General features: G+C 40.3%; 1 protein-coding gene across 3 annotated transcripts in view; it reads left to right on the top strand.

Moving 5' to 3' along the window:
- LARGE1 (LARGE xylosyl- and glucuronyltransferase 1) overlaps nucleotides 1–13,925 on the top strand; it is a 276,630-nt gene that overhangs the window by 223,584 nt on the left and 39,121 nt on the right. For all 3 annotated transcript variants that reach the window (XR_013340002.1, XM_077783379.1, XM_021553947.3), the window contains 3 exons: nucleotides 5–117; nucleotides 1,628–1,753; nucleotides 10,643–10,798. Coding sequence is in view for 2 of the 3 variants with exons in the window: in XM_077783379.1 (XP_077639505.1) it covers nucleotides 5–117; nucleotides 1,628–1,753; nucleotides 10,643–10,798 (395 nt within the window). In the remaining variant the exon portion in view is untranslated. The remainder of the gene's footprint in view (nucleotides 1–4; nucleotides 118–1,627; nucleotides 1,754–10,642; nucleotides 10,799–13,925) is intronic.

Genomic DNA, 13,925 nt, shown 5'->3' with positions numbered 1-13,925 from the left:
GCAGGGGTGATCTTGCTGCTCCTCGATAAGTTGCGGAAGATGAAGTGGGAGCAGATGTGGAGGCTGACGGCGGAGCGGGAGCTAATGAGCATGCTGTCCACTTCACTGGCTGACCAGGTGAGCAGGACACGCAGGGCTGTGGGACAAGCACTGAGCCGTGGCTTGGGGAAGGAAAGAAAGGGAGAGGGGATGAGATGTGGGGAAAGGCAAGGGAAAGCTATTGTGCCTGTAGTCACCATCTGTTGAATCATTCTGAGCAATATGTGGAAGAAATTGAGATCTAGTCACAAGGTTCCTCTTACTGCACTGGCATTTTTACCTCCTCTGCTCAGATGATTCATAAGAGGGACAAAAGGGGTTTTCAGGCTTTCATTTTCTGTCCTCCTTTCTTTAACACAGAACTCTCCAGGCACCAGAAGTCCAAATAAACTGTGTCTTTTCCCACTGGTTATTGTCTAATCAGACTTTAGTTTTAAGAGTGTCCTGACATTTCTTTACTGTTTCTGGCAGATGAGTCCCAGATGTCTTTTAAGGTACTCCTTGCCACAACAGCCCTGTAAAGACAAAAGTGCTGCTGTCTCCCTGACACAGATAGGAAACTGAGGCCTAGAGAAGAAATAGTGTTCCTAAACATAGAAATACAGTTTTGCTTCTTGTGCTTCTTGCCAGCTCCCAATTTAAACCCAGAAATGCCATTAATGTAATACTAGACCTGAAACAATAATTCTTGGTCAACAGCTTGAACATGTTAATCAATACAGCATCGTATTTAGATATTTGCTGTCCTTCTGAGCTACCTCTGGCTCTTGACCAGTCACCACAAAGGAAGCACACTACTGTGCACATGGAGATGTGCACTTTTTACAGCATCTTTGCAGGGTGATCCAAAAGCTCCTGAGGTTCATTAAAATGATTCTTGCAACGTCACTGTGTTTTCAGTGAGGTCCTGGGTTGCTAATACCTACATAATTTTGGGGCAGAATTTTGCAGACAGGAGGAAGGCTGCTTGTGTCTTCCCCTAATACCTTACCCTCAGATTGTCCTTTTAACTTCCTTCTCCACCAGAATGGCTGCTTAGGGGCAAGACATTTTCTGTCCCTTATGGTGTAGGCTCCTCTGCAGATCTGTCCTCCATGCCTTCTCCATAAAGTACCTGGAGTACTTGTTGCAAAGTCACATTTAGTAATTCACCTTGAAGCAATGTAGCTGCCAGATTTTGCTTTCCTGCCCGTTGTTCAAAAGTGATGCAGTAATCAGTACCAGCAGGCACTGTGTCTTTTATTGCCTTTTTCTCTCCCTGTGACTAGAACAGGAGCCACACCTCATGCCAGCAGTACAAGATGAATGTTAGAAAACTTTGCTGGAGTCCTTCAGCTCTGTGTGTCAGGAGAGCTTGTTCCTCTTGTCCGGATCTATATATCACCCCTTAGATTAACAGCACCCTCCAAGGCAACAGAGTTATGGAGAAAGGTTTACAGACTTCACTTTTCATCACCATTGGAATTTCTGCCTGTGAGGGGGAGAAGGAGAGTCAGCTGGGGGAGGAATTGAGCTCACCTCACACACTAGAAACAACATACCCAAATGTTTATCTGTCAATGTTTATTGTTTTTTTTTTTTCTGCTAGGATATCTTCAATGCAGTCATCAAACAAAATCCCTTCCTTGTGTACCAGCTCCCATGTTTCTGGAATGTGCAGCTTTCTGATCACACCCGTTCCGAGCAGTGCTACAGAGATGTGTCTGACCTGAAGGTATGTTGCACAGGAGGTTGGATGGGTGGTGTCTTTTGACACAGAGAATGAAGGACTGCTGGCAGAGAAAGATGAACTGCCTAAAGTAGGGGGGAAACTAACACATACAGTTTATAAAGACACCCAGATAGGCAAAGGATGTGTGACTTTGGCTTTGTACATTTTGACTACTGCTAGAAAATTAAAATATAGATGCCGCTTTGGTGTTTGGTGAGGTGTTAAAGAAGACTTTGCCTTCCTACATTCTGTACCTGCCACCTGTGCCAGTGCAGCTTACTGCTGAATTCTTACTGCTTTACCAGGTCTTAGATATTCCCAGACAAAGAATACAAAACCTTTCCTTTTTGTACTGGACAAGTTTGAAACTCTTTACTGAACATCATTTAATAGAGTGAAATTTGGAGAGGATTGGGCAGACCCTAGAGAGAAATACATTAGGAGAAATGTAAAGACCTTGCTCACTTCATATTTAGCCTTTGTATACACTTTACCCAGTCATGTTGCTACTCATTTTTCCATGTTTTGTCCTGAAAAAAAAGAAGTCTGAGTAAAAACCTATTAATTTAATAAAACGAAGCTATAGTGTCAGTTTATTAAGACATTTTTAACTTCTAACAAGTATAAAAGCAGGATGAATTTTAATAGATATGGGTAAATGAACATCAATTGTGCTGTGGTCATTTTGAAAGACTGGACTCAGAGACTCAAATGTAGCATGCAGAGAGTTCAGAATTGAAGCTTGGTTGAGCTTTGTCCGAGTGTAGAGTAAGATTGTGAAGTAGTAGATTCCATCAGAGTGGATTAGTGGCATCAGAACATAGTGAATATTAGTTAGTTGGCAGAGGCTGGTTTTAGAATTCAGTTAAGGTTTGTATATTTGGACTTATGTTTTGAGAATGTAAATGAGGTTCAAAAAAAAAGGCACAAAACTATGGAAGAACTTGCAAGGGCTCTCTAGAGACCCTCCAAACCCCACTTTATGCAGGACCAACATAGACCCAGTTGCTCAGCACCTCGTACAGATGAGTCTCCAAACACTGAGATTTCACATGCTCCCTGGCCCCATGTTCCAGAGTTTGGCCACCCTCTTTGTACAACATAGAGCTTAAATGTAACCAAGTTTTCCTTTGTAGCAATTTGTAAAGTAACAGCAGGAGTGTTCAATATTAACACCAGATGCAGGATGAATATAGAAAATCAATCACTCTCAAGATACTGATTGCAAAAGCTGTGCTTCCAAGAGACAAAAGTTCTTCTACATGGGTTAACTGACCTGTCAAAACATTGATTGAATTTCGTATATGAAGTATTCACAACTGTCTATTCAGGTGTGATCCATAGAGGACAGCTTTTAAAGTTGAATCACTCTACTGTCAGTACACTCGTCACTAAATGGTTTATAATACCTGTTTGTAGGGCAGGATCAGCACAGGCACTTTAAAAGTATCATGAGTTTATGCCTTGAAACAAAGTGCTGGTAGAGATTTTAGCACTGCATTCATGTTGAGAATCATGTATGACAGCAATTGCAGGGCCTGAAACAAAAAGATGTGTTAACAGGGAAAAATACACCTCCCACCTGTGTCATTCACAGTATTTTGCTGTGAATTAGAGGCCGAGATTAATTTATGTAATTGAGACAGTCAGATTGGACTCAGCACAAGGTAAAGACACAGCCATTTACATGAGGAAAAATATTGAAGCTGATAACAAGGATCAAGGGTTTGGTTCCATTGCCTAAACACGGTTTGAGTCACTATAGGGGCTCTGCAATATCCATGTAGGAATGGCAGATGAAACACAGACCTACAGGAGGAGATGTCCTCTTGGCAAGGCAGCTGATGGGCAGGCAGGATAACTGTAAGGTGCTTTCAGGGTTGCTGTACATCTGGATTTAGGCAGTCAAAGTGTCATCTCTATGAGTGAGTTTGGAGGCTGGTGGAGGTCATCTCAGAGCAGATGTCTGATCTTCTGAGTCCAGTGACTGTATTAACTAATCTGCTTCAGGTGTGGGACATCTAACTCATATATAATACCTACAAGTAAGCATATGACAGAAATATTTTAAAAACAAATTAAATCCTTCTTTCTTGTCAGTTAACAAATTTATTTTTACAGCTGTAATTCAAGTTTGTTTGTTTATTGCTGTACATTGTGTCACACTGCCAGTTCCATTACACATAGGCAGTGAAGTCTAAGATGGGTAATACTCTCCACTGATTTTCCGGTCTGAGGTATTTTAACTCAACAAGCAGTGTAGACACATAAGCAATTTCTTCAGCTAAACTGGACTTATTCACATTACTAAAATTATCCCCTACATACTAAATTAGGGCTGAAATTCTTTGCCTTGGAAGAGAGGTCAGAGCCTTATCTAGCGCACATAAAACCCCATGGTTTCAATAAAGCCATTCCCATACTGAGCAGTTAAAGAACTGGCCCTCAGGGAGCACTGTTTAAAATTCTTCATGCAATTAAAAAGACCCAAATACATAGATCAATTAAAGTTGTGAATTTGCATTATGAAAATTATCAAAATTCTAGTTCTGTAAAGAAACCAGCTGGTTAGATATATAAGTCTCACAAAAAAATTAACAAATGCCATTACCCTAAGTTAAAAATTTCACTCTTAAAATCACCCAAGTTAGTCAGTTCCATGGCATTTAATATAAATGGTACAACACAACAGATTTGGCACATTCTGTATTGCATGATAAGACTGGAATGAGAAACAAGGTAAAACAAACCTCCAAGGGTAAGAGGGAAAGAAAGAAAGATTTTGAAGTTTGCACTGGGGGATAAAGAAGAATAGCATAGAAAAGAAGGAAGTGAATGGAGAGATTTAAATTCAAAGTAAAGCTGACCCAGTCAAGAACTCCTCAGGCAAAACAGAGTGCATTCCTCCTGTCAGACCGAAAAGGTGCTGATTTGATTCCATCTGGCCTCAAAGTCCATGGGAGTTGAGGATTTGTCATCTCTTGTACACAGCATTGCGTCAAGTAAACTTGGACCCCCAGGGCTGTTCAGGGATCTGTGTGTGTGTGTGCAGACACTTCTTTGCTGCTTTGTTCACATTTATGCAAGGCTTAGGGAGCAGCTGAATGTTTCATATTGCCTGAAGAGGATCCTAATCACCTTTTTCTCTTTTTAGACCACGTTAAATTGCATCTCTGTCCATTTTACTGATTTTTTTTTTCTTTTTGTGGGGGATTGGTCTGAATCCGAGGTTCATTTATGTATTGCTTTTGCTGGATTAGTTAGTTAGTCCCTGCTTTACTTGTTTCTTGGTCAGTACTTTGTTCCTGTCTGTAAGGAAATCTCAGTTACTATGATTTGGCACAAACCTAATGGCAGGAAAAGCACTGTGAAAGAAGGTAATGAATTTGGATATCTCTGACAATGAATCATGACCTCATTGAATGAGTCAGTCATAAAGTCTGGTTGTCAAGGATATAGATGCTATTTACATGCAGACAATCTGGTAATTCATAATCACAGAAATCAGATGCTGGACTCTTCAATGGGAATGTATCAAATTATTAGAATTTACACACACTCCAACATGGAAAAATGCTTTACAGCCTATTGACGGCTTTTCAAACTGGTCTTGAATACAGCTGATACTAAATCAGCAGATAGATAAATAATGAACCTCCTAAATTCCTCACTGGGGACTTGTGTTCTGTGACCGTGTCCTCCCTGGGAATGTCCTCCATACTGGGAGGACTTTGTGATATTGCTTACAGAAGTTTAAAAAGCTTCTTTTCCATAACTGCCATCCATCATTTCCGCTCTGCCTCAGACATTTCCCCGCTTTGTGTTCTAGTCCCTGAGCTGCCCCATGCTGTCCAGGCACTTCTGCTCTGATCTGCAGCACTTCTGGCATTCTGCAGCGTTGCGTCTTTTAATGCCAATGAAGGAACAGCTGCACTGAGAGGAGTGAGGGCTCGAGAGAGTTAAAAAATACCCCTCCTTTGAGTGAGCATTGGAGCCAGCCAGGTGTTTGTGTCCTGCCAAACAGGAAGCACCATGGGTTTGTGGGGGTGTTTTTGCAGGTAGGAGGCCTCTCATTAAACACTGGCACAGGAGTTGAAGGACAAAAAATTGAAGAATCCTTTGGAGGACAAATAAAGACCTTTGAAAAGCACAAGGCAGGGACAGTCTGTCAGCTTAGTGCCATACAGCAGTGGCAGTAAGCAGGGGAGTAAAGTAATCCCTGGGACCATGGGCACCAAACTAGGCAGGTCAGGGATTTGAGTCCCACATCCAAATTAGGGTTGCTGGCTAGTCCAACCCGAGTCTCTTCAACTTATATGATTTAAAATATCACATTTAAGTCTCTGTAATTACATTTTTATGAAGTATACAAACCTCTCTGAGGAAATTGGTTCTTTTACTAAACCATTCATTTCTGATAAAACACAGTTTAAAAATAAAGTTTCCAGACATCTCTAATCATAGCATAAGTTACACATGTGGTACATATTTGCAGTGTGGTTTGGGGCATATTTAAGCTTCTAAAAAAGCCTATTGAAATGGCATTAAAGTGACATATATAGGTGGCTTTACTGTGCAGATTTGCCAAATGTTTAACTCCTACTGATTTCAGTGGGAAAGGGTCTGGTTGCCTAAGCAGAAGTTTTTTAGCAGAAGAGCTTCCTGTTTGCAAAATACCACTTGTTTACCTAAATTGTGAAGTGCTCACGGGCTTAATTAAGGATATCTGTATAGCGCCTTGCAAAACTAAATTTCTTTAAGCTTGAATTTAAGCTTAATTTATTCTTATTTTTTGCCCTTCAGCCTGGAAAGCAGGTGTATAATTATACACAATATCCTGTGATCTCTGATTCTGGAAGGGCTAAAGCAGAGCAAGAAATTTTCAAGATGTGTCTTTGGGTGAAAAAATGGAAGAGATTGTGGTTAAGGAAACATTTGGCTAAATACTTCTTTTTGAGAGAGAAAATGCTTCAGGGGAAAAAATGGTTAAAGGTACCTATAGAAATAATGTATTCACACTTGTTGTTTGGTGGTTTGAACATCATGTTTGAAATATTTAATCTTCCCACAGATGAAATGCAGATGGTAATGTAAGGGTGTTTGTTAGGATTTTTGGTTTTGGTATATTTCCATCCAGATAACTGTTTTTAAAGCCTTCCTAGACTCCCCCAGCATTTAATATCCTCTCTTCCCTCCATCTCAGATCCCCCTGCCAGTCCCTGAGGCTCCCGCTGTGTCATCCATTGAGTGCCTTTGGTCAGAACCTGGGGAATAAATGGGAAATATGGATGCAGTTAGCCTGTTTTAGGCTACAGACGTATGGAAGTGTTCCAGGAGGCTGGCTGTGTGTAATCAAGGAGTGGTAATGGTTGCTGATTAACTAGGATGGTATTAACAGAAATGTGGATAGTGCCAAATTGCTTAATGACATCTAACCAAGTGTTAAATAGATGTGGAATTTTAAGTTCTGATCTTTCAGTACTTAAATTGCTAAATGAAGATTAGAAGAAGTGTATTTCCTCATAGTCCTCAGGAGGCTGTGATCAAGAGTGAGAAGGATCTGTAGGGTCAGCCTGAAGGCTAGCATTGTTCCAGAGGTGTCTAACCATATAATGGCACTGAATTTTATATTTCTAGCTGTGGTTTCCCCTGTAAGACAGCAGAGCTCTGGAATAACTTAGAAACTAGAAGAAATAAACACAGTATTATGGTGCTATTCAGCCTTGGAACAGGGATGTAAGAGTAATGAGGTTTTCAGTTTCCAGATTCATTTTCTCTCTTTAATGTGGAGATAACAGTATTCAAACAAAGTGATTTTTTTCCCTTCTGATTTCCTGTAGTCTCTTGTCAATTGTTCTTTTTTATTTCTCCAATCAATTTACTGTTGTGCACAACAAAGTCTCTAATGCAGTGACCATAGGTTTACCTGTGCAGTCTTTATTGTGTACCTCACTGATGCTCATGACAGTCTGTACAAGAGTGTCTTGGCCTGCACAAATTCTGTTGTAGCTGATGGTGCAATAGACCATATCAGACAGCCAGAACTGAATGTGACTTTGTGGGTTGACAAAAAAAGGAATATGGTCTTTGGATGTAGTGTTGTATGTAAGGGTGAAGAGTTTTGTTGCTTTTTGTAACTTGCTGTTCTTTTTTATGCTTTTGTATATCACATAGTATTTATCTAAATGTATTACATTTGAAAAGCAGCCTGCTTTTTTGCTAGACCTGTTTTGTGGTTTTTCTGCCTCAAGTCATCCAGATGGCTGCATAGTTAGTCCCTTGATGTTCTTTAGCGCATCATTTTAGCACACATTGGCATGTGCTGTCCTTCTTGATTAAAAAGTGAGCTTGTTTGGATAGTCATCAGCTCCATTCAGTTGTGTGCAGTTCATTCCAGGCTCCTGACATCACTGTACATGCAGCACCCTGACATGTTTCAAATCTGATCAGATCTGAGCCACCAGGTAAGCCCTTGACACTTGCCAGTACACACACAGCAGATCCTGAAGCACAGCAGCAAAGAGCCTCTCCACTGACAACTGCAGTTGTCTGGGTTTGAAATCATCTCCCACACAGCTGGGTGGAGACATCAGCAAAGGCCTGGCTGTGATGTGACACTGTGTGTGTTGATGGGAATTCCCTGCAGTACCAAGAAACTGTCCTGTGAGAGATTCTGAGGTTATCATCATTAGCCACGCCTGTGTTCGTGGTCCCCAGGTCTCTGGGTACTCAGAGTGCTCAGCAGCATTAGGATGCTTGTGAAGATGAGGATGCTTGTGAGCATATAAAAGGAGACACACAAAGTATAGGAGCAGTATGGAAAGCACACAAAAGGTTTTTCTTAACAAATGTTTTTTCCCATTTGCTAGCTTCTTAGTTTTCTTTGATCCACTCTTAAACAAGTTAGCAGCAGACAGTTTCCATTCTATGCCTGCTTGTAAAAATGCATGCTGGTACCCTGTAAAACTGTTAAATAGACCTTTAGGTTCCTTCAGCCCTGTGCTTCTGTAACATGCGCCCATTTCCCTGGGGTAAGATTCAGTTGCTGAGATTTTTTCAAGCATTAATGCCTTTTGCTGCAGTTAAATACAATAGAGGAAATATGTCAAGTTCTTTTCAAATAAAGGAGATTTTGAAGATCCATATTTTGGTGGAGAAAATCTGTTATCTTATGTTTATGCCCTTGCTTATCCAAAGCTCTTTTTATCTTTGTGGTGGTCTGTATTTTCACCACATGATGCAGCAACATGTTACTGCACAGTTATGCTGCACTTCTAAACATCTAGACAAATTTAAAACCAGCAAAGAATGTAGCATTACCTGGAACAAATATGTACACCAAGTAATTTGGTCCAAATAATTTCCCAAATTTATGAACTGTGTGGATGCATCATAATCTTTATTTAAGGTGCTCCTATAACTGGGAAAAGCAATTTGCCAGTATCTGAAATTATCTTCTTTCACTACAGGTGCTTTTCTTCAAGTACTTGTATGGTTTTCTGACATTCTAATAGGCTTAGCAGTGAAATCCCAGGAATGGATAAAGCTTTTCTTACCAGGAGATATTTTGTGGGATTTGGGTAGGTAGAATAGAGTGCCATGGCTTTTATGGCAGTATAAATACTTAGTGGAGCGACCTGTTGTTTGCTCTAGTCCAGGCAGTATTCAGGCTGTCTCCTGCTCTTTCCTCATCCAGTCCACTCCCTGGGTAGCAAATACCATGGTTTCAGAGAACTCCCTGTTCCTGTGGAGCTGTGTTGCTGACACCAAGGGAGTTGTGTTCATCTCTGGGCTGCTCCTGCCGTGTGTGCTGTGCCTCAGCTCGGTGTGTTCCCTGCCTGAGCTGTGATGTTCAGAGCAAAGCTGACCATGGCACTGCAGCTCTGTGCTCTGTGTGTGACACAGTGTCTTCATGCAATTAACTTAATGGATTCAGAGAACTTCCAGAACTTTGAGCTTGGAAACATTCCCAAGGGAGACTCTTGTTTTTAACCTCTTTGGAAAACACAGGAATAAAACTGAATACAAAGCATTCGGTGATTTTTTTCCTCATGTCTAAAATACAGCCTCTATAAAATGAAATCATTCCTGGAAGCCACTATCGACTCCCTCTTGGCTTTTCCTTAGGACCCCTTTCCCATTCACACTGGCAGCAGTGCAGAGTTGCATCAATGCTAATGAGGATCAGGCCCTTTATGCCAGCATTACACTTTAAGTCTAGGCCACTGTGACAGTCATCTCCCATTAGAAGAGGATAAATATCTGCTAGAAATTGGAACTCAGAGGGTGAGAAGTTGTACTGCATCGCTGTGTTGTGTTAATGCAACAGAGATCAGTCTTGTTTAAATGAAGCAATGGCAAAAAGGAAGTCAGATTAAATTCAGTCCTTTTTGAGCTATTTAAATAGGTATGGGAATTAATTTCAAGCTGCTTCTTCTCAATACCTCACCAGGAAAGAGGCTGCCTGGCCTGAAACAGGGAATCAATTTCATTAGCAGAAACAGTCATGTGGAAATCTGAGATTAATGTTTAATACCTACATTGCTGTGTCCCTTGTCCTTCCATCTTCTTCAGCAGACTCCATAAACTATCAGCTCCATGATTAGAGTTGTGAAAGCACTTCTTTCTGAGGTGCTGCTTCTCAACATAGAACTTGTTGAGAATGTGCAGGTGATACCATGGAAGAGTTTCCAAGCACATCACCTCCAAAGTGTACAGTTACTTGTGGGAGATGCGGCAAAGCCTTCCCTATAAAAAGACAGAAGGAAGTCTGGGTAGTTTGCGGAGATTTTTTTCTTCTGTTTTTAAGAGAGCAACACACTGAACACACTTAGAAAGAGCAGATAAAGCAATCTGTATTCTAACAGCAGGATGTCTTTTTTTCCCTCTGAGGTGATTCACTGGAACTCACCGAAGAAGCTGCGAGTGAAAAACAAGCATGTGGAGTTTTTCCGCAACCTCTACCTGACATTCCTGGAATATGATGGGAATTTGCTGAGACGGGAACTCTTTGGCTGCCCCAGTGAAGCAGATGTTAACAGTGAGAATGTAAGTGGCATGTTCTAAGGTTTGATGATACAAAGGGTGGTTCAGACAAGGCACAGGATTTCTGAAGACTTGGAGTTGGTTGTGGGGGTAGTGCAGGGCAGTGGAACTCAGGAGAATTAAAGGCAATGCTCAGATTCCCAGAGAGACACTGTGCAAATAATTTAATCTCTCTGTGCCTCAGTTCCTCACCTGTAAAATCATTGTATTAATCCGATCTTTACCCTGGGTTTTGCTGCTTTTTTTTGTCTACTTTGCCCTTTTAAAATCCCCAACAGAGATAACATCACTGTGAAAAGGAGGATTTGGGCTCTTATTCCATTAGGCAGTTTTGTAAATCTCACCCTTATATCTTGTCGTGGTTTCAGCTGGGATAGAGTTAATTTTTTTTCCTTAGTAGCCAGGGCTGTGTTTTGGATTCAGTGTGGCAGACCTATAACTTTCCAGGAGGTCTTGTATCTTGCTGTGTATTTGTTCAATATACAGTGATGTCAGTTTTATCTAGTAGGTACTAATGCACAAATAATGAAGAAGAAAGGAAAATACCAAGACTGCTGGATTTAGGTCTGTGAATTTTTGCTGTGCTGCAGACTACAGAATGAGCAAATGCTTCAAGATCCACATAGACTGTGAGACTGCAGGTTTTTTTCTGTATATCCCTTAACCAATCAAAGCAGTATTTATGTGTATCTGCATAAAATTTGCAATCAGAACCTTTCAGACTAAGCAAATATTTTGAAAATTATTGAAATCAAGGATATTTGCCTACACATGTACATGTATGTGTATGCCTGTGCATTAGTACATATAATCCCAAAGTAAAAAACTGTTAACTTAAATGTTTATTCCCAGATGTATATGAACTGCTTGTGTATAATGTGCTTTCTGGAGATTTGTAGACCAAGTACCAATTTTGCCTATATAGTTTGAAAGGAAATAAAAAGGAATCTGTAACACTTTATTCAGGAAAAAAAATATTTCTAAAATATGCAACATTGTCTACCTAAAAATGAATTGAGCAGAGCCAGTATCATGTACACATTAGCAATTAAGAGGTAATTGATAATCAGTATCATTATTGAGGCTGGTAGTGTTTCCATTTAGCCTGTGAATAAAATGACCACAGGAGATGCCATTCCCGTATTTTTAGATAAAGAACTAAGAGATTGGATAGCTATATTTTCACCTAAGGCACAGCTTCCCAGACACTTTATTTTACCATCTCATTGCTTTCTGAAAGGAGTGGGGCTTAACTGGGAGAGATGAGGAGGTGAGGGAGAGCAAGAGAGAGGGAAGCCAAGTGCACTACCAGAACAAAAGTACATGGAGGAAGAAAATCCTCTGCAAGAGGCTTTTAGACAATCAAGTGAGCTCAATGTGATAAAAGACCACTAAGAGCCTCGCTCTTGGAGAAATCAAGATACAAGAGACAGAGTAGAGGGTGGAATAGGAAGAGAAATGATGACTGAGACATTAAAAGAAAGACAGTAATACAAAACTTTGTAACACTTTGAGAATGCAGGTTAAAATTATACAGAATTCACAATATGTTGTGTGAGTTCAAAGAGCATGAATGCAGTCACAGACTTCTTGCTGTATTTTCCAGAGCTCTATAAATCCTTAATAAACAGATTTGTTCAGACAAGTTCCTTGGGAGCAGTGCAGAGCAAATGCAAATTCTTGTTGTAAATGGCAGTCCCTAAAGTCTAAAACAGCACATTTTACTGAACTTATATCTGGTTGACAGACACTGGAAATGACTAACTGTTCAAGCCTGTTTCTTAGTCAAGACAAGTAGATTGCAGTATGGTGTATGGTATGGCTTGTGTCTGAAAAAGAAATGTAACTCATTCCTCCATCTATAAATTATATATATATGTATGTATAAGATACTGGAAAAGATAGAGCTAGACATACAAAAATTTGTGATTCCTAATTTGCCAAGAGGCACCAAAAAGTTAATAGCCTTCTATATAGTCTTCTGTCAAAACAATAAGATGTAGAAAAAAATCCAACTTCAGAAAACTTTGTTGTAGTCACTTAGGAGAAGACATTTGTATTAGTTGTCCTTTATATAAACTCCCTTCTAAACTTGATTATGTCCTTTTATTGTAGAAAATAGCAAACAAGTTTCAGCTTTGAAGTTATGAGAACCTAAGAACAGGATTGTCTTGAAAACAACTGTTGCTCTATATGGTGTAGCATATGCAGTGTCGCAGGTGTCCTGTTAAATACAGCACATTCCTGTGATCTATTGCAGGATTATCTTCAGAAGCAGAGCATCTTGTGAGGTGAGGAGGAAACCACTGTTACTCCTTCCTGTACAAGAATTAGGGGGCATGAAGTGGAAATAGCAAGTAGCAGGTTCAAAACAAAGACATTTCACTCACAATGTGATGAAGCTTTGAGCAGGAGGAAATGTTTCTAAAAGTCTATATATCCTCAAAAGTTACTCTTCTTGGAAAGCAAATCAATCAGGAGCTTTTAAGCTTTGGTGCTGGAAGTCCTTGGTTAGAGTTTTCAGAAATCCTCACTGTATGCTCACCTGGCTTTTCCACTCCCTAGGCAGCCAGCTGACAGCTGGAGAGAGGGTGGTGGCCCAGGTGAGCCTTCAGTCTGACAAGATGCATTCATAGGCTTCCTTAGGATTCATAAATACGTATGTTACATAAAAGGCCATAATTTCTATTAAGTGAGGTATGTATGAAGTAGGAACGGCTGATTAAATTATCTTTCATTTTCCTATTATTTTCCCCTTTTTTCCTGAATTGAGACTGGCACTGCTGAACACAACGGGGCTTTCTTACGTTAGGATGTGTATATGGGTAAAAGGTGCTCCCTCAGCTGCCTGTGCTTCTCTGCACTGTGGGGCAGTGGAAAAAATGTCAAAACAGCTCTGCTGTTTATAATTGGAGAGAATTACTTGAGCACTAAATTCACTAAAAATACTTGAACACTGAGCCCTGCTGTGGAAGAAGCAGTGGCTTGGTTTGAGTCTCACTCACAGTCTGGCTGTATCAAAAAATACCCTTAAGGTCTTGTTCTAATATACCAGCCACTGTTTTTCTACAGCTTAATATTTGTAGTTATGTTTTATTTACAATTCAACCTGTAATTAAGGGATTCCATT

This window comes from Lonchura striata, chromosome 5 (assembly GCF_046129695.1).
Source record: "Lonchura striata isolate bLonStr1 chromosome 5, bLonStr1.mat, whole genome shotgun sequence".
Lineage (NCBI taxonomy): Eukaryota > Metazoa > Chordata > Aves > Passeriformes > Estrildidae > Lonchura > Lonchura striata.
Note: the sequence above shows the minus strand (reverse complement) of the source record. Positions and strands in the feature narration are given on the sequence as shown.